This window comes from Tetrahymena thermophila, assembly GCF_000189635.1.
Source record: "Tetrahymena thermophila SB210 genomic scaffold scf_8254564, whole genome shotgun sequence".
NCBI lineage: Eukaryota > Ciliophora > Oligohymenophorea > Hymenostomatida > Tetrahymenidae > Tetrahymena > Tetrahymena thermophila.
The window spans coordinates 751,087-771,944 of record NW_002476335.1 but is presented as its reverse complement, the minus strand read 5'-3'; the positions used below and the strand labels follow the sequence as shown (position 1 = coordinate 771,944).

The 20,858-nt window shown below is 20.5% G+C and overlaps 8 protein-coding genes across 8 annotated transcripts; all 8 read left to right on the top strand. All coding sequences in view use genetic code 6, as the record gives it.

The window, feature by feature from the left end:
* Positions 1 to 589: 589 nt before the first annotated feature.
* TTHERM_00220920 (transmembrane protein, putative) lies at positions 590 to 3,945 on the top strand (the record flags this gene model as incomplete). Its single annotated transcript, XM_001020664.2, has 2 exons — positions 590 to 862; positions 1,237 to 3,945. Exons 1-2 carry the CDS (start codon positions 821 to 823, stop codon positions 3,943 to 3,945), a joined length of 2,751 nt encoding a protein of 916 aa, XP_001020664.2. The 5' UTR covers positions 590 to 820.
* A 1,325-nt stretch (positions 3,946 to 5,270) lies between these two features.
* TTHERM_000220919 (hypothetical protein) lies at positions 5,271 to 5,478 on the top strand (the record flags this gene model as incomplete). The annotated part of the gene is made up of 2 exons (XM_012798749.1): positions 5,271 to 5,415; positions 5,471 to 5,478. The coding sequence occupies 2 exons, from the start codon at positions 5,271 to 5,273 to the stop codon at positions 5,476 to 5,478; spliced, it is 153 nt and encodes a 50-aa protein (XP_012654203.1).
* A 1,669-nt stretch (positions 5,479 to 7,147) lies between these two features.
* TTHERM_00220910 (transmembrane protein, putative) lies at positions 7,148 to 7,789 on the top strand (the record flags this gene model as incomplete). Its single annotated transcript, XM_001020663.1, has 1 exon — positions 7,148 to 7,789. The coding sequence occupies one exon, from the start codon at positions 7,148 to 7,150 to the stop codon at positions 7,787 to 7,789; it is 642 nt and encodes a 213-aa protein (XP_001020663.1).
* Positions 7,790 to 9,775: 1,986 nt separating this feature from the next.
* On the top strand, positions 9,776 to 10,420 carry TTHERM_00220900 (hypothetical protein; the record flags this gene model as incomplete). Its single annotated transcript, XM_001020662.3, has 1 exon — positions 9,776 to 10,420. The coding sequence occupies one exon, from the start codon at positions 9,776 to 9,778 to the stop codon at positions 10,418 to 10,420; it is 645 nt and encodes a 214-aa protein (XP_001020662.1).
* Positions 10,421 to 11,837: 1,417 nt separating this feature from the next.
* On the top strand, positions 11,838 to 12,479 carry TTHERM_00220890 (hypothetical protein; the record flags this gene model as incomplete). Its single annotated transcript, XM_001020661.1, has 1 exon — positions 11,838 to 12,479. One exon carries the CDS (start codon positions 11,838 to 11,840, stop codon positions 12,477 to 12,479), a length of 642 nt encoding a protein of 213 aa, XP_001020661.1.
* Positions 12,480 to 14,543: 2,064 nt separating this feature from the next.
* TTHERM_00220880 (hypothetical protein) lies at positions 14,544 to 15,188 on the top strand (the record flags this gene model as incomplete). Its single annotated transcript, XM_001020660.1, has 1 exon — positions 14,544 to 15,188. The coding sequence occupies one exon, from the start codon at positions 14,544 to 14,546 to the stop codon at positions 15,186 to 15,188; it is 645 nt and encodes a 214-aa protein (XP_001020660.1).
* Positions 15,189 to 16,471: 1,283 nt separating this feature from the next.
* TTHERM_00220870 (transmembrane protein, putative) lies at positions 16,472 to 17,113 on the top strand (the record flags this gene model as incomplete). Its single annotated transcript, XM_001020659.1, has 1 exon — positions 16,472 to 17,113. One exon carries the CDS (start codon positions 16,472 to 16,474, stop codon positions 17,111 to 17,113), a length of 642 nt encoding a protein of 213 aa, XP_001020659.1.
* Positions 17,114 to 19,643: 2,530 nt separating this feature from the next.
* Positions 19,644 to 20,285, top strand: TTHERM_00220860 (transmembrane protein, putative; the record flags this gene model as incomplete). The annotated part of the gene is made up of 1 exon (XM_001020658.1): positions 19,644 to 20,285. One exon carries the CDS (start codon positions 19,644 to 19,646, stop codon positions 20,283 to 20,285), a length of 642 nt encoding a protein of 213 aa, XP_001020658.1.
* Positions 20,286 to 20,858: the final 573 nt, after the last annotated feature.

Sequence of the window (20,858 nt, the reverse complement as noted above, 5' to 3'; positions counted from 1 at the left end):
TTGTTTTTACTTGAACTTAAATAAAAATATTAAATTTTTATTGGTATTTAATATTTGTCTTTAATTTTAATAAACCTTAACATAAAAAAATTAATAGCAATTTTCATTTTTTTATTAATAGAAAAAATATTTCATCTTTCATGTTTTGAAGTTTAATTAACTTTTTAGTCAATCAAATTATCAAATCTGTTTTGTTTTTTGGTAAATAAGTTGTAACAACGAAGTTTAATCTTTATTAATTAAAAAAGACTGTAACTATTTATATTAAATTAATTAATTCTAATCTGTATATTGAAATTCTCTATTGAAGTTAAACACAAATAAATCATTTAGAGAAATTCCAAAGGAAATTTAGTTAAACCTTCTTAAATAAGGTTGAAAGTATAGTTACTCTTTAAGCAATGAATAGAAATTTTAAATAAGATAAGCAATAATAGTGTATTTTCTGTTTAAACTACAAAACATTTTTTAGAATTAATTATAAAAATTTCTTTGATATCAAGTAATTGGTGAATTCCTTGTGTGATTTGTTTGATTTTGTTTATAAACATTAATATATAGTTTTTTACAAGCAATATAAATAAATATAAAGTTCTTAATTAAAAAATCTGATTTAAAAATATATTAATTATAAAAATAGAGTAAAGAACTACTTGAAATAGCATATTAGAAATTTATTCAAAAATTATTAATAGTTAGACTAAGACTTAAGTAGTAGTTATCTCATAACCATAATATTAAAAATAGAATTAAAGGAAACCTTTTCTAAAGTTTATAAGATTAAGGAATATTAATTATTAAGTGTGTACATCAAAGCAACATGAAGATTTCTCTTTTAAATTATGTCTTAATAGCTATGATAGTAATAATTAATATTATTAATGTTATTCTCATTCAAAAGGAAACTATAAATAAATATGTTTAAATAGTATCATTAGCTAACTTATTTGACGAAAATATTTATATTCAAACTTTTTAACTACAATTATGATCATTCCTCACAATATATTCATAAGTTAGATAGTGTATTCATAAAATTTTCAGGGCATAGATTGAAATTTAAATCATTTAAATAGATTCTTTTAAACATAAATTTACTTAAAAAATGTATTTAAATGACTACTTAAAAATAAATGAATGATCAATTTTAAATAAACGAAATAAAAATAATAATAAATTCAAATTATCTTTTTCAAAATATTTTTATTAACTATTTTTTATATTGTAAACTAAAAGGCCTTGCAAAGTATTGTTTATTGTAGCACTGATGACTAAAGTCGCTTATCAAAACTATAAATTAAATTTGGATCTCCTACTACAATAACTTTCTTGTATTAATAGACTTTTAGGACAGAATTTTAGGAAAACACTTATAAGGAGAACATTACTCCTTCTTTTTGCAGTATCAAATAATCAAGCTTTACAGCTAGCGAAGCTCAATAAATTAATATTTCTGACTTGTGTTATACTAATTGCCTTTTTTAAGCATAAGATTATTATGCTTATATAGTGAATGAGAAAAGTTAATTTATAGTTTTCTAAATGTAGGAAGAAGGCACAAACTAAAATTACAAAATACCTTACTTCTCGCGTAAATTGATAACCAGAAACTAAATTGATGAAGATCTACAAAAATTACAAAATCTATCTAAAGCTAAGCTTATTCTTAATCAAAACAATACTCTAAAACAAGCTAGTCTAATCACTTAGTACAAATTTTATTGGTATTAAAGTGGAACCATTCAAACCTCATAATTTAATTTTTCAAGCTTTGACGATTAAAGTTTGTCAAAAATAATTATTTAGGATTAATATCTAATAATTCCAGATGACTCAACTGGTATACAAATTTACAGCTATTCTAGCATCTCTCCTTCAAATAATTATTCTCTTTAACCGCATTTGAATATTACCATTTCTTAGTTTTTTAAGTTATAAGAATGGTAGAGAATCTAAGATATGATAAATAAGTAAGATAATAATAGTAACATAGATCCAAACAATGGATAGACAAGTAATGGGCAAGATATTTTTGAGTTTAATTTTAGTATTAAATCTTTATAAGTTAAACTCGTTTAAACTTAAACTATAAACATATTTGCTTATGAATAGTTTAGTAAAGCTATATGCATATTTTCTGTGGACTTGCTAAATAAGTCTGCCTTGCTTATTTAAAAAGTACCTACTGCAGGAAAAATATCTAACTTTCTGATAAATAATAACTTTTTATATGCAAATCAAGCTATTTCAAAAGGGATCAGGGATAACTTTTCTCTTGTTGAATTTTAGTAAATTACATCCTAGGGCAATTATATCCCACGTCAAACTTATCCTATGACTTCAAATATCTCTAAAATTTTAGTAAGTGAAACACTAAGCTACTCTTTATAAGAAAATATAATAAGCATAGTTCGCAGATAGGTTCCATTTAAATTAAACTCTGAAGAAGAAACTAAACAATAGATATCTATCTAGTATAGTGAAGGAGCTGATGATTTTTGGAATTTCCCAGCTAAATTTACATAGAATCAATCTAGTCCTGTTAGAGGTAGCGGTTCTAGCTAAGATACAATAAATGAGTCTACAAAATACTTGGATTAAGATTCTGATGATTCAAGTGGCTCTTATTTTTCCCCACGTTTATCTCTATAAGACAATGATAGTTTACTAAATCCTGTAGATTCTATACTAGTTAAAAACTAAGATTCTCTTTCGATAATTATAATATAAGAAAAACTATCTCATCTCATCTGCTAGCCAGAAGATGAAAAAGTTTTAAATAAAGAATATACATTTTTTATGTCTCTAGAAGTATTTAGTTCCAAAGATAGTTCAGGAAACATCCAACTCTAAACCTATTCTGAAGGTCTTGACATCACAATCTTCAGGGACATATTTTAAAACAGCACTGTAGCATTAGTAGTTGGACTTTCAGTAGGGCTTACTTTGTCATTAATTGTAGTGATAATTTTCTGCATATATTTCTATAGAATGAAAAACCACTACCAATTACTACTTTAAGATAACTCAAAAGACTTATCTAAGGAAGTAGCCAGTAGTTCAATTAATACAAGCAGTAACAATAGTAGTAATGAGTCATATCCCTCCTCTGTAAATATGCAATCTAATTAAACTGAAGAACAATAAAATAATTAAGCAAATATATTCAAAAGTAATAAGAACAATTTCTAAAAAAATAATTCAAAAAAATATAATAACAATAATTAGCAAATATAATTACCTGTGCTAGATGATAATAACATTATCTTCAATGCTCAAAATGCAAATAGTAATGATGGCAACTATCATTTTTAAAGCGATCAACATGCAAATGAATTTTATATTAATAGCTACCAAATTTAGAATTAAAATTAAAAGTATATTATCCCAAATAATACCTAAATGTAAGATTTGCCAAACTAAGAATTTACAGGAATAAGAAACCCTGAATAAGATATAAGTTAAAAATTTCCATCTTGTGAATTAGACTGTAGCAGCAGTAGTGGCAATAATGATATTAAAAATGTTGAAAATGATAATACTAATGGGAATCATAGTAAAAGCAGTGATAAAATTAAAAATATATAGAAAAGCTAAAATATAAAAGCTCCTAATTCCTAATAAATTGTTGAAGATGAATTGAATTCAAATAATAGCAATAAATCTGAGCATGTTTCTTTTAGGAATAATAGTATTGAAGAATAAGAAAGTTAGAATAATTCTAACTCTGATAAATCTTCAAAAGGACCATGTGCATAGTCGTAAATATCAAAAGAAATGATAGGCTATGATATAGTTAGTTTTAAATCACAAACATCAGACTAGCTTAGGCAAAGTTAAACGATTTATAATTCCCCTTTGAAGCCAAACAACTTAGAAAACGATAATAGCATTGAATTTAAATTAAAGTAAAATTAAATATAATTTGCTGAAAAAAGAGACTGAAATAATTCTAATTTATTTAATATTTTATCAATAAATCTTTAAATTAATTCTCAAAATTTATAAGGTTATTTTTTATCAAAATTGATTTAATCTAATTAAAACTATAATTTGTTTTATCTTTACCTTTACTCTTTTTAAACAAATTTAAATTTAAAGAAAGAAATGAAGTAGTTATATTTATGTTTATATACAATAAGTTAAGAAAATCTTATAAAAGTAATTTATATTTAAATGTTTATAGAATTAATTCAAATATTTTTCTATGTAATAAATTAAAATAATTGATAATAATTATGTTTGTTTAATTCATTACAAATTTTATTTATTAAATAAACAATCATTTTAAATTTTAAATAATTAATTGCTAATCCTGATATCACCAACTATATTTTTGATTTTTATGATTTTAAGCTAATTTTACTCTTTCTGTTTTTTAATTCTTTTTATCATTCTGGTTTTATTATATTTTAAAAAACTTTTGATAGCATTTAATGCCCTTTCTCAAATTTTGAATGTAAAAAATTTTTTTTAGATTAAAAAAATTCTTTCTACTTAAAATATTTTTAACAAAAAATTTTTTATTTTTTTTTAAGGCATAATTTATTTAGCAATTAAGTTAATATTAGATATTGATGGTGAAAATAAAATATAAATATTGATTAAAAAATTTAAAAAACTAGTAGATACTCTTTTCTTTGATACTATATTTTCTGTATTAATAAGTGATAAAATTTATATTATAGAATTTAAAAAGGAGGAATAAATTAGTTATCTTACTTCAAATCTTATCTATAAAAAATATTTTTTTTTCAGGAGCAACTTATATTTTATACATTATTTTATAATTTTGAAGAACAAATTAACCTATGAGAACAAATAAAAACTAATAATTAAGATAAATTAGTCTAATCTTTTTATTTTTTTTAATTAAATATTTATTTTATTTTTATTATATCTTATATATCTTAAAACAGCTTTTTTGATGCATTTTATGCTGCCTACATTTTTCATGGTGATGTAATGTTTTCAGCTAATGATATATGGCTTACTATCTGCCATAAATTCGCAGAAGAAATCAATTAAAATGCTGAAAAATATAGAGATATTTTTGTATTTCATGAAGGAAAGAAAGAGTTAACTATTTATCTTGATGGGGATTCCTAAGATTGGAAGATTTTCCTTGCTAAAATAATAGATGGGACAGAGCAATCGATTTATTTAACATTGAAATTTCCAAAAACACTAAAGGAGATATAGCTTAATTAATTAAAAATGATTTTTCTTCTACTAATTGGATAGAATAAGCTTCTTCTAATATATGCTTAATGTCTTAAATGCAAAAATATTTTGATTACAAAACGATGGTATGTATATGTGGCATATAGAATGTTCATTTTGTTGGAGGAATTGAAGATTTTGAACATTTAGCAGCAAAGATTTCTACTTTGAAATAAAATTATTAATTAGATAGTAATTTTACATATTACCTATCTAATGTATTAAATATTGTTAATAATTTTATTAGCTAAATGAAAAACCCTAATTAGCCAGATATTGTTTAGTTCTGGAATACTATATTTGAAGAAAAAAGTGTACCATAAGATAAAGGTTGTGGAATAGGTGGCTACACATCTTTTAAAGGTTGGTTCAAACACTTCTTTAATGATTATGAAATTTTAAGAGATAAAGTACCATAATTTACTTCTTAAGCCTCTGTGAAAGTAATTAATGATATTTAAAAAAAGACTTACAACCTAACATTTATCACTAAAATGGAAGGTGTAGAAGAAATTGAACCTAATGTTTTCCGTCCAAACATTAATATTAGTGTCTTAGATGCTGATTAAACTAAAACAAAAAATTTATTATTCTGGTGATCTTAAAAATATTATTTTAAAAATAATAATTTAAAATTTCTTTATTTTAGCTTTTTTTGTAATTGTTTGTTTGAATATACTAATTAGATAGTAAACCAATTAGTCAAATATTGATTTAATTTCATACAACAAAATGTAAAATAAATACATATATTTTTATACACCATCATTCTATTAACCAAGTTTTAATATAACACACATCAATTTATTTATATTTAATGTAGATACTCAAAAATTAAGAACTATTTTTGAGAAAAAAATATTTTTTAATTAAATAAAAAAAAAATTAAAATATATGAAGTCCATATTAATTTTATTTATTTTATAAAAAAGTGGGAAAGTCAAGTATTTTTTTTTAGAATTTAAAAATAATAAAAGGTAGTTAATAGAGTAGTTCACGAAGATTATTTATTAAATTATTCTAAATTAGAGTTCTATGTTTATCAAACGCATTTCTAAATTTTCTATTTCTTGATATATTTCTAACAATTATCATAGCTTAATAATACTTAAATTACAAATTTCTTAATTTAATTCATTATGTTAGTATAAATTATAAGTTATAACGCAATATAATTAAAAAAAATAAATAATTAAGCTCAAATGATTTGTTTATCTTAATTTAATTAAGTTACTATTCAATCAATAAAAAAGATGTTTAATACAAGTTTTTGATTACTAAATTTTAAATTTGAGGTTATAATGTGAAAAATTAATTTCAAGGAGCAATTATTATCTGCTCTATTAAATAAATTATTAGGATTTAATTATATTATGTAATATTTTAACTAATTTTTTAATCTTAAATTTCAGGTTATTTAGCTAAAAATTAATTTAAACATAATTTATTAAATTTATCAACTAATTTTCTCATAATTTTAATCCATAATTTAATATAAGTTATAACGCAAATAAATTAAGCAAAAAATAAATAGTTCTATTTTAAAAGTTGGGTTTTTTATCGTTTTTTAAATTTGACAAAATAAAACAATAAAATTTACTATTTTTACTTTTCAACAAATCTTAACCTTTTTTTAACGAAATTAATAAAATAATGTTTACTAAATTACTTACACCATACAAATTTCCAAGTTTTAAAATATTAAAACTAAAAAATTTTTGTGAAGCTAAATTCTTTTTTACTCATAAAAAAGTATATAAATTAAATGATTATTTTAATTAATCCAAGAGTTAATTAATATATTTCATAAGAATTTTGAATTTTACAACTCTTTAAACAGAGTTAAGAGTTAATCAATTTCTAATAATCCTTAATTCAAAAAAAAATAATAATAAAAATAATAAAACAAAAAAAACAGAATAAAATGAGCTAAGTATATATTGCCATATCTTTTGTAGTCCTAGCTTTAAGCTTTGTCTAGGGTTCTACTATAGATAGGATAAATCTTGATAAAAAGACATACACTTACCTCACATAAACAAGCCTCTAAAGTCAAAGTAGCTCTAACTCAAACATTTACAATTGTTAAGCGATTAGTGAATACTTCTAAACTGTTGGCTAAAATGATTCTCTGTCTCTAAGTTACAGTGTATAAAAACATAATTACTTGCATGTTTCTTTTGATTATGCATTTATCAACATATAAGAAGTATCAGGAGGTGCGATTAAGTAAGGTCAAGTTGATATAAGCGGTACTACTTATAACTTTTCAACAAACGTTTACTCTGACAACTACAAATGTATGACAAGAGCAGACAACACAAAGGTGGATGGAAAATCTTCAGCTTCTTTTGTTTTGGCTCATTCTGGATAAATTGATTTAAAGTTCTATTCAAATAATATAGCATCTTTTGCAAGATTTGGTGTTTCTAATTTAACAATTACTGCTACTTATTGTGGAACAAATGCTGAACTTAGCTCTAAAACATTTACTTGTGTATGTAAATCAGGATATAAAGAGACTATTACTTAATACGGAAACCTCAAATTTAATGAATGTTAATGAAAATTATAAAATAAAATTAATTATGTATATTTTATTTAATACATTTGAGTAAAATTTTATTGATAATTAAAATTTTAAATAAATGTGTATTTATTCAAATGAATTTTTATAAATAAATATGTTAAACACAATCTCTTCAAAGCAAAATACATTTTTGAATAATTTTTAATCTCAAATTAATTTTATACTTATTTTAGAATATTAAAAAATTTGACTTTCTTTTATCAAAATTTTTATGTATTAGAATTTAATATTTAATTATATTTAATTGAATAAATATGAATGAAGTATTTATAAAATAGCAAGTTACTATACTTTTTATTCCAATATTTTTCAAGTATATTATATTTTACTTTAGAGTAAATTTATGTTGGTTATCATTATAAAACCAATTTTTTAACATAAAATATGAAAATAGTGATTAACTTAAAATTATCAAAGTAAGAAAAAATGCGAAAATTAAGGATTAAGATTTTCAAAATTTAATCCTCATAATAAATTATATATTTTCTGTTCACTTCAATCAATATTTTTATTTCTCTTTATTAAAATATATTTAGTCCATATTAATTTTATAAAAAAAGTGGTAAAAAAAGGATTTTTTTGTATTTAAAAACAATAAAAGTTAGTTAATAGAATAGTTCATGAAATTAGATTTACATGATTACAAAACGCATTTCTAACTCTTCTATTTGAAGATATATCTTTAAAAATCATCATAGCATAATAATATTTAAATTAAAAATATCTTCATTTGATTTGTTAAATTATATCGAAATTAACTTTTAGTTATAATATAATATAATTAAATAAAAATAAATAATTAAGCTTAAATGGTTTATTTATATTAATTTAATTCAATTACAATTCAATCAATATAAAGATATCTAATATGAGTTATTTGGTTACCAAACGTATTACTAAATGTTAAATTTGAGGTTATAACTAGAAAAAATTAATTTTAATTTGTTATACTTGAATTTCAAATATCCTAATCTAATTAATTATATATCGAAATTCATATAAGTTATAACGCAAAATAATTAAATAAAAATAAATAATTCATCTAAAATAGCCTATTAATAAATTATATATGTCAAAACGTAATTTCATTCAATAAAAAATAAATAGTTTGCTGAAAAGGTAGATTTATCTTAATTTAATTCATTTTAATTTAATAAAAAATATATTTTACTTATTTTTATATTCCAAAATATGATATTCATTTTAAAACATAAAGTTTTTTTGAAATAAAAATATTATCTACTAAAATTAATAATTTCTATCTTATATCTTATTTGTATTAAGATATAATAATTTAAATTTTTTTAATAAATAAAAAACTAGCAGATTAAATTTCGAAAGAAAAATTAGTTTCAAGGAACTATTACTGTGTGCTTAATTAAATAAATTATTAGGATTTAATAAGAATTTTTAATGTTCTAACTCATTTTTTAATCTTAAATTTCAGGCTATTTCTATAAAAATTAATTCAAGCATAATATATTTAATTTATCAATTAATTTTTTCATAATTTTAATCCAGAGTTAAAAAAAAGTTATAACGCAAATAAGTTAAGCAAAAAATAAATAGTTCTATTTTAAAAGTTGGGTTTTTTATCATTTCTTAAATTCTATATAATAAAACAATAAAATTTACTATTTTAACTGTTCAACAAATATTTATTTTTTTTTAACGAACTTAATAAAATAATATTTACTAACATATTTACTTATACTATACAAATTTTCAAGTTTTAAAATATTAAAACTAAAAAATTATTGTGAAATTAAATTGTTTTTACACATAAAAAAGTATATAAATTAAATGATTATTTTAATTAATCCAAGAGTTAATTAATATATTTCATAAGAATTGCGAATTTTACAACTCTTTAAATAGAGTTAAGAATTAATCAATTTCTAATAATCCTTAATTCAAAAAAAAAAATAATAATAATAATAAAACAAAAAAAAACTGAATAAAATGAGCAAAGTATATATTGCCATATCTTTTGTAGTCCTAGCTTTGAGCTTTGTCTAATGTTCATCTACTATAGATAAGATAAATCTTGGTACATAGACATACTCTTACCTAACATAAACAATCCTCTAAAATCAAAGTAGCTCTAACTCAAACATTTGCAATTGTTAAACAATTAGTGAATACTTCTAAACTGTTGGCTAAAATGAATCTCTATCTCTAAATTACAGTGTTTAAACTCATAATTATTTGCATATTTCTTTTGATTATGTATTTATCAACGTATAAGGAGTGACAGGAGGTGCCACTAAGTAAGGTCAAGTTGATATAAATGGTACTACTTATAACTTTTCAACAATTGTTTACTCTTATTACTACAAGTGTATGTAAAGAACAAAAAATGCAAATGTGGATGGAAAATCTTCAGCTTCTTTTGTTTTGGCTCATTCTGGAAATATCGATTTGAATTTCTATTCAAATAATATAGGATCTCTTGCAAGATTTGGAGTTTCTAATTTAACAATTACTGCTGCTTATTGTGGAACAAATGCTGAACTTAGCTCTAAAACATTTACTTGTGTATGTAAATCAGGATATAAAGAGACTACTACTTAATCAGGAAGTCTCTAATATAATGAATGTAAATGAAATTTATAAAATAAAATTACTAATGTATATTTTATATGAATACATTTAAGTAAAAATTAATTGGCGATTATTTTAAATAAATGTGTATTTATTCAAATGAATTTTTTAAATAAATATAGAAAAATAAATTTTTGAATAATTTTTTAAGCTCAAATTAATTTGAAATTCATTTTTGGATAATAAAAAATTTTATTTTCTTTAATCAAAATTTTTATGTTATTGATTTTAATAGACTGATACGTAACTGGTTAGATAATTTTTTTTTTTACTAGACTCCTATGAATAATTTCTTTTGAAAGAAAAAAATACTCTGACTGCTGTAGTTCTTATATTGATGGGAGGTCTATATTAATTTTATTTATTTGATTAAAAAAGTGGTAAAGTCAAGTATTTTTTTTTGTATTTAAAAAAAATAAAAGTTAGTAAATAGAATAGCTAGCAAAAATCATTATTAAATTATTCAAAATTAGAGTTGCATTATTATCAAACGTATTTCTAAATTTTCTATTTCAGGATATATTTCTAATATATTCATAGTTTAATAATACATAATATTACAAATATCTTAATTTAAATTATTATATTAATATTAATAATATCAAAATTAATAAGAAGTTATAATCTAATCTAATTGAATAAAAAATAAATAATCAAGCTCAAATGGCTTTTTTACCTTAATTTAATTCAGTTACAAATAAATCAATAAAAAAGATATCTAATAGGAGTTATTTGATTACCAAATGTATTACTAAATTTTAAATTTGAGGTTATAATGTGAAAAATTAATTTTATTTTGCTATACTTGAATTTCCAACATTTATCGAAATTCAAAGAATAAAAAATCAAGTTACAATTATTGTCTGCTCAATTAAATAAATTATTATGATTTAATAAAATTATGTAATATTTTAACTATTTTTTAATCTTAATTTCAGGCTATTTGTCTAAAAATTAATTTAAACATAATTTATTTAATTTACAAATTAATTTTTTAATAATTTTTATCCAGAGTTTAATATAAGTTATAACGCAAATCAGTTAAGCAAAAATAAAAAATTATATTTTAAAAGTTGAGTTTTGTATAGTTTCTTAAATTCGACCAAATAAAACAATAAAACCTACTATTTTTATTGTTCAAAAAATCTTAATTTTTTTTTTAAACTAAATAAATAAAATAATATTTACTAAATTACTAAAACTAAAATTTTTTTCTTAAGTTAAATTCTTTTTTACTCATAAAAAGCTATCCAAAATTAAATGATTATTTTAAATTAATCCAAGAGTTAATTAATATATTTCATCAGAATCTTGAATTTTACAACTCTTTAAATAGAGTTAAGAATTAATCAATTTCTAATAATCCTTAATTCAAAAAAAAAAAAAATAATAATAATAAAACAAAAAAAAACTGAATAAAATGAGCAAAGTATATATTACCATATCTTTTTTAGTTGTAGCTTTAAGTTTTGTCTAGTGTTCTACTATAGATAGGATAAATCTTGATAAAAAGACATACACTTACCTCACATAAACAAGCCTCTAAAGTCAAAGTAGCTCTAACTCAAACATTTACAATTGTTAAGCGATTAGTGAATACTTCTAAACTGTTGGCTAAAATGATTCTCTGTCTCTAAGTTACAGTGTATAAAAACATAATTACTTGCATGTTTCTTTTGATTATGCATTTATCAACATATAAGAAGTATCAGGAGGTGCGATTAAGTAAGGTCAAGTTGATATAAGCGGTACTACTTATAACTTTTCAACAAACGTTTACTCTGACAACTACAAATGTATGACAAGAGCAGACAACACAAAGGTGGATGGAAAATCTTCAGCTTCTTTTGTTTTGGCTCATTCTGGATAAATAGATTTAAAGTTCTATTCAAATAATATAGCATCTTTTGCAAGATTTGGTGTTTCTAATTTAACAATTACTGCTGCTTATTGTGGAACAAATGCAGAACTTAGCTCTAAAACATTTACTTGTGTATGTAAATCAGGATATAAAGAGACTATTACTTAATATGGAAATCTCAAATTTAATGAATGTTAATGAAAATTATAAAATAAAATTACTAATATATTTTTTATGTAATTACATTTGAGTAAAAATTTATTGACAATTAATAAATAAATGTGTATTTATTCAAACGAATTTTTAAAATAAATATATTAAATAAAATACTCTTCAAAGTAAAATACATTTTTAATATCTTTTAAGCTCAACTTAATATTATATTTATTTAGGATAATAAAAAATTTAATTTTTTTAAATCAAAATTTTTATGTTTAAGAATTTAATATTTGGTTATATCTAATTGAATAAATATGAATGAAGTATTTATAAAATAAAAAATTACTTTCCTTTTTATTCTAATATAATATATTTTACTTTAGAGTAAATTTATCTATTTATCATGTTATAACCAATTTTTTAACATAAACTTTGAAACTACTTAAATTTGATTTACTTAAAGTAATCAAAGTAAGAAAAAATGTGAAAATTAAAGATTAAGTTTTTCAAAATTTAATTCCTCATAATAAATTATATATTTTCAACTCAGTTCTATCAATATTTTTATTTCTTATTATTAAAATAAATTTAGTTCATGTTATTTTTATTGATTTTATTAAAAAAGTTGGAAAGTCAAGGATTTTTTTGTATTTAAAAACAATAAAAGTTAGTAAATAGAATATTCATAAAAATCATTTATTAAATTATTCTAAATTAGATTTACATGATTACCAAATGCATTTATAACTCTTCTATTTATTATATATTCCTAAATATTGTCCTAGCTTAATAATACTTGAATTACAAATATATTATTTGATTAGTTATATTAATATCGAAATTCATTTTTAGTTATAACGTAATATAATTAAATAAAAAATAAATAATTAAGCTTAAATGGCTTATTTATAATAATTTAATTCATTTACAATTATTTGTTTACCAAACGTATTACTAAATTTTAAGCTTGAGATTATAACTTGAAAAAATTAATTTTAATTTGTTATACTTGAATTTCAAATCTATTAATTTAATTATTTATATATCGAAATTCAAATAAGTTATAACGCAAAATAATTAAATAAAAATAAATAATTCATCTAAAATAGCCTATTTATCTTAATTTAATTTATTTTGATTTAATTAAAATGTATGCAATATTACTAATTAGAGTTATTTAACTGCCAAGCATATTACTAAATCTTAAATTTAAGGTGAAAACGCTAAAAATTTATTTTATTTGATAGTATTTAGAAATATCTCAATTTAATAAATTATATAAGTTAAAAAGTAATTTAATTTATAAAAAATAAATAATTTAATGTAAAGGTAGATTTATCTTACTTAGTTTTATATTCCAAAATATGATATTCATTTAAAACATAAAGTATTTTGAAAAATAATATTTATCTATTAAAATTAAAATTTTCTATAATATCTTATTTGTGTTAAGAAAAAACAATTTAAATTTTTTTTAATAAATAAAAAATCAGTAGATTAAATAACGAAAGGAAAATTAGTTTCAATGACCTATTATTGTCTGCTTAATTAAATAAATTATTAGGATTTAATATGATTTTTTAATGTCCTAACTCATTGTTTAATCTTAAATTTCAGGCTCATAATATATTTAATTTATCAATTAACTTTTTCATAATTTTAATCCAGAGTTAAAAAAAAGTTATAACGCAAATCAGTTAAGCAAAACATAAATAGTTCTATTTTAAATGTTGGGTTTTTTATCGTTTCTTAAATTCTAAATAATAAAACAATAAAGCTTACTATTTTAACTATTCAACAAATCTTTATTTTTTTTTAAACGAAATAAATAAAATAATATTTACTAACTTATTTTCTATATATAAATTTTCAAGTTTTAAAATATTAAAACTAAAAAATTATTGTGAAATTAAACTGTTTTTTACACATAAAAAAGTATATAAATTAAATTATTATTTTAATTAATCTAAGAGTTAATTAATATATTTCATAAGAATTTCGAATTTTACAACTCTTTAAATAGAGTTAAGAATTAATCAATTTCTAATAATCCTTAATTCAAAAAAAAAAATAATAATAATAATAAAACAAAAAAAACTGAATAAAATGAGCAAAGTATATATTGCCATATCTTTTGTAGTCCTAGCTTTGAGCTTTGTCTAATGTTCATCTACTATAGATAAGATAAATCTTGGTACATAGACATACTCTTACCTAACATAAACAATCCTCTAAAATCAAAGTAGCTCTAACTCAAACATTTGCAATTGTTAAACAATTAGTGAATACTTCTAAACTGTTGGCTAAAATGAATCTCTATCTCTAAATTACAGTGTTTAAACTCATAATTATTTGCATATTTCTTTTGATTATGTATTTATCAACGTATAAGGAGTGACAGGAGGTGCCACTAAGTAAGGTCAAGTTGATATAAATGGTACTACTTATAACTTTTCAACAGTTGTTTACTCTTATTACTACAAGTGTATGTAAAGAACAAAAAATGCAAATGTGGATGGAAAATCTTCAGCTTCTTTTGTTTTGGCTCATTCTGGAAATATCGATTTGAATTTCTATTCAAATAATATAGGATCTCTTGCAAGATTTGGAGTTTCTAATTTAACAATTACTGCTGCTTATTGTGGAACAAATGCTGAACTTAGCTCTAAAACATTTACTTGTGTATGTAAATCAGGATATAAAGAGACTACTACTTAATCAGGAAGTCTCTAATATAATGAGTGTAAATGAAATTTATAAAATAAAATTATTTATGTATATTTTATATGAATACATTTGAGTAAAAATTATTTGACAATTATAATTTTAAATTAAGGTGTATTTATTAAAATGAAATGTTTATAAATAAATATATTAAACACAATTTTTTTTAAAGCAAAATAAAACTTTGAATAAATTAATTATATATATAGCAGAGTTGGGCGGATCCTTCATTTTTGAAAAATATCGGATTCGGATATCTATTTTTAAAAAGGAGCAGAGTATATTCCAAAAATAAAATTTTCAAACAATTTTCTCAAATTATAGTTATCACCTGTTACTAAATCTTAAATTAAAGTGAAAATGTTAAAAATTAATATTATTTTATAGTATTTTGATATATCTCAATTTAATAAATTATATATATTAAAACGTAATTTAATTCAATAAAAAAATAGATAATTTGCTATAAAGGTAGATTTATCCTAACTTAATTCATTTTAATTTTATGAAAATGGTATTTTACTTATTTATTCAAAAATATGATATTCATTTTAAAACATAAAGTATTTTGAAAAAATAATATTTATCAATTAAAATTAAAATTTTTTATCTAATATCATATTTGTATTAAGATTTTATAATTCAAACTTATTTTATAAATAAAAAACCAGTAGATTAAATAAGGAAAGGAAAATTACTTTCAAATAACAATTATTGTCTCCTCAATTAAATAAATTATTAGGATTTAATAAGATTTTTTAATGTTCTAACTCATTATTTAATTTCAGTCTATTTGGCTAAAAATTAATTCAAGCATAATATATTTAATTTATCAATTAACTTTTTCATTATTTTAATCCAAAGCTTAATATAAGTTATAACGCAAATCAGTTAAGCAAAAAAATAAATAGCTCTATTTTAAAAGTTGGGTTTTTTATCGTTTCTTAAATTCGACAAAATAAAACAAGAAATTTTACTATTTTTACTGTTTAACAAATCTTAATTTTTTCTTAAACAAAATAAATAAAATAATATTTACTAATTTACTTACACCATAAACATTTTCAAGTTTTAAAATATTAAAGCTAAAAATTTTTTGTGAAGTTAAATTCTTTTTTATTCATAAAAAATTATCCAAAATTGAATGTTTATTTTAAATTAATCCAAGAGTTAATTAATATATTTAATCAGAATCTTGAATTTTACAACTCTTTAAATAGAGTTAAGAATTAGTTAATTTCTAATAATCCTTAATTCAAAAAAAAAAAAATTAATAATAATAATAATAAAACAAAAAAAAACTGAATAAAATGAGCAAAGTATATATTGCCATATCTTTTGTAGTCCTAGCTTTCAGCTTAGTCTAGTGTACTACTATAGATAGGATAAATCTTGATAAAAAGACATACTCTTACCTTACATAAACAAGCCTCTAAAGTCAAAGTAGCTCTAACTCAAACATTTACAATTGTTAAGCGATTAGTGAATACTTCTAAACTGTTGGTTAAAATGAATCTCTGTCACTAAGTTACAGTGTTTAAACTCATAATTACTTGCATGTTACTTTTGATTATGCATTTATCAACATATAACAACTATCAGGAGGTGCGATTAAGTCAGGTCAAGTTGATATAAGTGGTACTACTTATACCTTTTCAACAATTGTTTACTCAGACAACTACAAATGTATGACAAGAACAGACAACACAAAGGTGGATGGAAAATCTTAAGTTTCTTTAGTTTTGGCTCATTCTGGAAATATTGATTTAAAGTTCTATTCAAATAATATAGCATCTTTTGCAAGATATGGAGTTTCTAATTTAACAATTACTGCTACTTATTGTGGAACAAATGCCTAACTTAGCTCTAAAACATTTACTTGTGTATGTAAATCAGGATATTAAGAGACTAGTACTTAATAAGGAGGTCTCCAATTTAATGAGTGTAAATGAAAATTATAAAATAAAATTACTTATGTATATTTTATATAAATACATTTGAGTAAAAATTAATTGGCAATTATAATTTTAAATAAATGTGAATTTATTCAAATGAATTTTTTAAAGAAATATATTAAACACAATTCTCTTCAAGCAAAATACATTTTTGAATAGTTTTTAATCATAAATTAATTTTATATTTATTTTAGGATAATAAAAATTTAATTTTATTAAATCAAAATTTTTATGTTTAAGAATTTAATATTTGATTATTTTTAATTCAATAAATATGAATGATATGAATGAGAAATATTATTTATAAATATTATGATTTTTAGACTATTTTTTTTACAAATTCTAATAATTAAAAAATTTTAAATGGCCATATTCACCTTAAACTTGTTGAATTTACTTTTTTAATAAGCATATTTTAAAAATTAATTTAAATTTTTTAATATCATATTTTTGTTAGATCCTTGGGACTCGGTCAGATGTTCTTACTCTGAGGAGTTGGGGTATAAATTTATAAGCAAATTTATTTTTCTTAATAAAAAAAATATCTACTTGATCACACGTTACCAGTGAGTGATCAAGTATTTTTAAAATAGAAAATTGCTACACTTTTTATTCCAATATTTTTCAAGAATAATATATTTTACTTCAAAGTAAATTTATATTGGTTATTATAAAACTGATTTTTTCACATAAACTATGGAAATAATAAAATTTGATTTAGTTAAAGTTATCAAAGTAATAAAAAATGTGAAAATTAAGGATTAAGCTTTTAAATTTAATTCCTCACAATAAATTATATGATTTCAGTTCAGTTCTATCAATATTTTTATTTCTTATTATTAAAATATATTTAGTGCATATTAATTTTATTGATTTTATAAAAAAGTTGTAAATTCAAAGATTTTTTTGTATTTAAAAACAATAAAAGTTATTTAATAGTATTATTCGTGAAGATAATTTATTAATTTATTCTAATTTAGATTTACATGATTACCAAACGCATTTCTAACTCTTCTATTTCAGGATATATTTCTAACAATTATGATATCTTAATAATACTTGAATTACAAATATCTTAATTTGATTAGCTATAATAATATAGAAATTAATTTTTCGTTATAACGTAATATAATTAAATAAATAATAAATAATTAACCTTAAATGGCTTATTTATTTTAATTTAATTTAATTACGACTCAATCAATAAAAAAGATATTTAATACAAGTTATTTGGTTACCAAACCTATTACTAAATTTTTTAATTTGAGGTTAAAACGTGAAAAATTAATGTTATTTTGCATTACTTGAATTTTAAATATCTTAATTTAATTAATTCTATATCGAAATTCATATAAGTTATAACGCAAAATAATTAAATAAAAATAAATAATTCATTTAAAATAGTAGATTTATCTAAATTTAATTTAGAGTTATTTAATTGCCAAGTGTATTACTAAATCTTAAATTTAGGTGAAAAATTTAAAAATTAATATTATTTTGTAGTATTTGGAAACATCTCAATATAATAAATTATATATGTTAAAACGTAATTTAATTCAATAAAAAAATAAATAATTTGCTGTAAAGTTAGATTTATCATAACTTAATTCATTTTAATTTGATGAAAATTGTATTTTATTTATTTTTATATTCTAAAATATGATATTCATTTTAAAACATACAGTCTTTTGAAAAAATAATATTTTTCTATTAAAATTAAATTTTTTTATCTAATATCTATAAGAGGGTGACACAAACAATATGCGTAGAATATAAACTTTTTGAAAACTTTAAAATTCAGCTGATCAAAAATTTTGTCATCAACACGTCTTGATTGTGTCATCCTATGTTTGTGTTAGATTTTATAATTCAAATGTATTTAAAAAATCAAATACCAATAGATTAAATAAGGAAATGAAAATTACTTTCAAGGAACAATTAATGTCGACTCAATTAAATAAATTATTAGGATTTAATAAGATTTTTTAATGTTCTAACTCATTTTTTAATTTCAGGCTATTTGGCTAAAAATTAATTCAAGCATAATATATTTAATTTATCAATTAGCTTTTTCATAATTTTAATCCAAAGTTAAATATAAGTTATAACGCAAATCAGTTAAGCAAAAAATAAATAGTTCTATTTTAAAAGTTGGGTTTTTTATCGTTTCTTAAATTCTATAAAATAAAACAAATAATAAAACTTACTATTTTTACTATTCAAAAAATATTAATTTTTTTAACGAAATAAATAAAATAATATTTACTAACTTACTTATTCCATACAAATTTTCAAGTTTTAAAATATTAAAACTAAAAAATGTTTGTAAGTTAAATTCTTTTTTACTCATAAAAAGCACTCCAATATTAAATGAATATTTTAAGTTAATCCAAAAGTTAATTAATATACTTCATCAGAATATTGAATTTTATAACTCTTTAAATAGAGTTAGGAATTAATCAATTTTCAATAATCCTTAATTCAAAAAATAAAATAAAAATAATAAAACAAAAAAAAACTGAATAAAATGAGCAAAGTATATATTGCAATATCTTTTGTAGTCCTAGCTTTGAGCTTTGTCTAGTGTACTACTATAGATAGGATAAATCTTGATAAAAAGACATACAATTACCTCCCATAAACAAGCCTCTAAAGTCAAAGCAGTTCTAACTCCAACATTTACAATTGTTAAGCGATTAATGAATACTTCTAAACCATGGGCTAAAATGAATCTCTGTCTCTAAGTTACAGTGTTTTAAAACATAATTACTTGCATATTACTTTTGATTATGCATTTATCAACATATAAGAAGTATCAGGAGGTGCGATTAAGTAAGGTGAAGTTGATATAAGTGGTACTACTTATAACTTTTCAACAAATGTTTACTCTGACAACTACAAATGTATGACAAGAACAGACAACACAAAGGTTGATGGAAAATCGTCAGCTTCTTTTGTTTTGGCTCACTCTGGATAAATTGATTTGAAGTTCTATTCAAATAATTTAGCATCTTTTGCAAGATTTGGAGTTTCTAATTTAACAATTACTGCTACTTATTGTGGAACAAATGCTGAACTTAGCTCTAAAACATTTACTTGTGTATGTAAATCAGGATATAAAGAGACAATTACCTAATAAGGAGGTCTCCAATTTAATGAGTGTAAATGAAAATTATAAAATAAAATTACTAATGTATGTTTTATGTGATTATATTTGAGTAAAATTAATTTGCAATTATAATTTTAAACAAATGCTTATTTATTCAAATTAAATGTAAAAAATAAATAAACTAATCACAATTATCTTCAAAGCAAAATAAATTTTTGAATTATTTTTTAAGCTTAAATTAATTTTATATTTATTTTAGGATAATAAAAAATTTAATTTTCTTAAATCAAAATTTTTATTTTTAAGAATTTAATATTTTATTATTTCTAATTGAATAAATAGGAATGAGAGATATTTTTATCAATATTATTTTTTTTAGAATTTATTTTTGAAAAAATACTAGTAATTAAAAACTTTTTAAATCGCTTATTCAGCTTAACATAAATAACATTTATTATTTGCATTTCAAGGCAAAAAGGACAAGATTCCCTAGTTTAAAACTCGAAAACACTCATAAAAAGTCAACTCTTTTGCAGGAGTATCTAAAGATGGCATTAATAAATTATATTGCTATTTAAATTCCTCATACTTGCTACATAATTTCAAAGGAATTTCAATAAATTTTTATCAAAA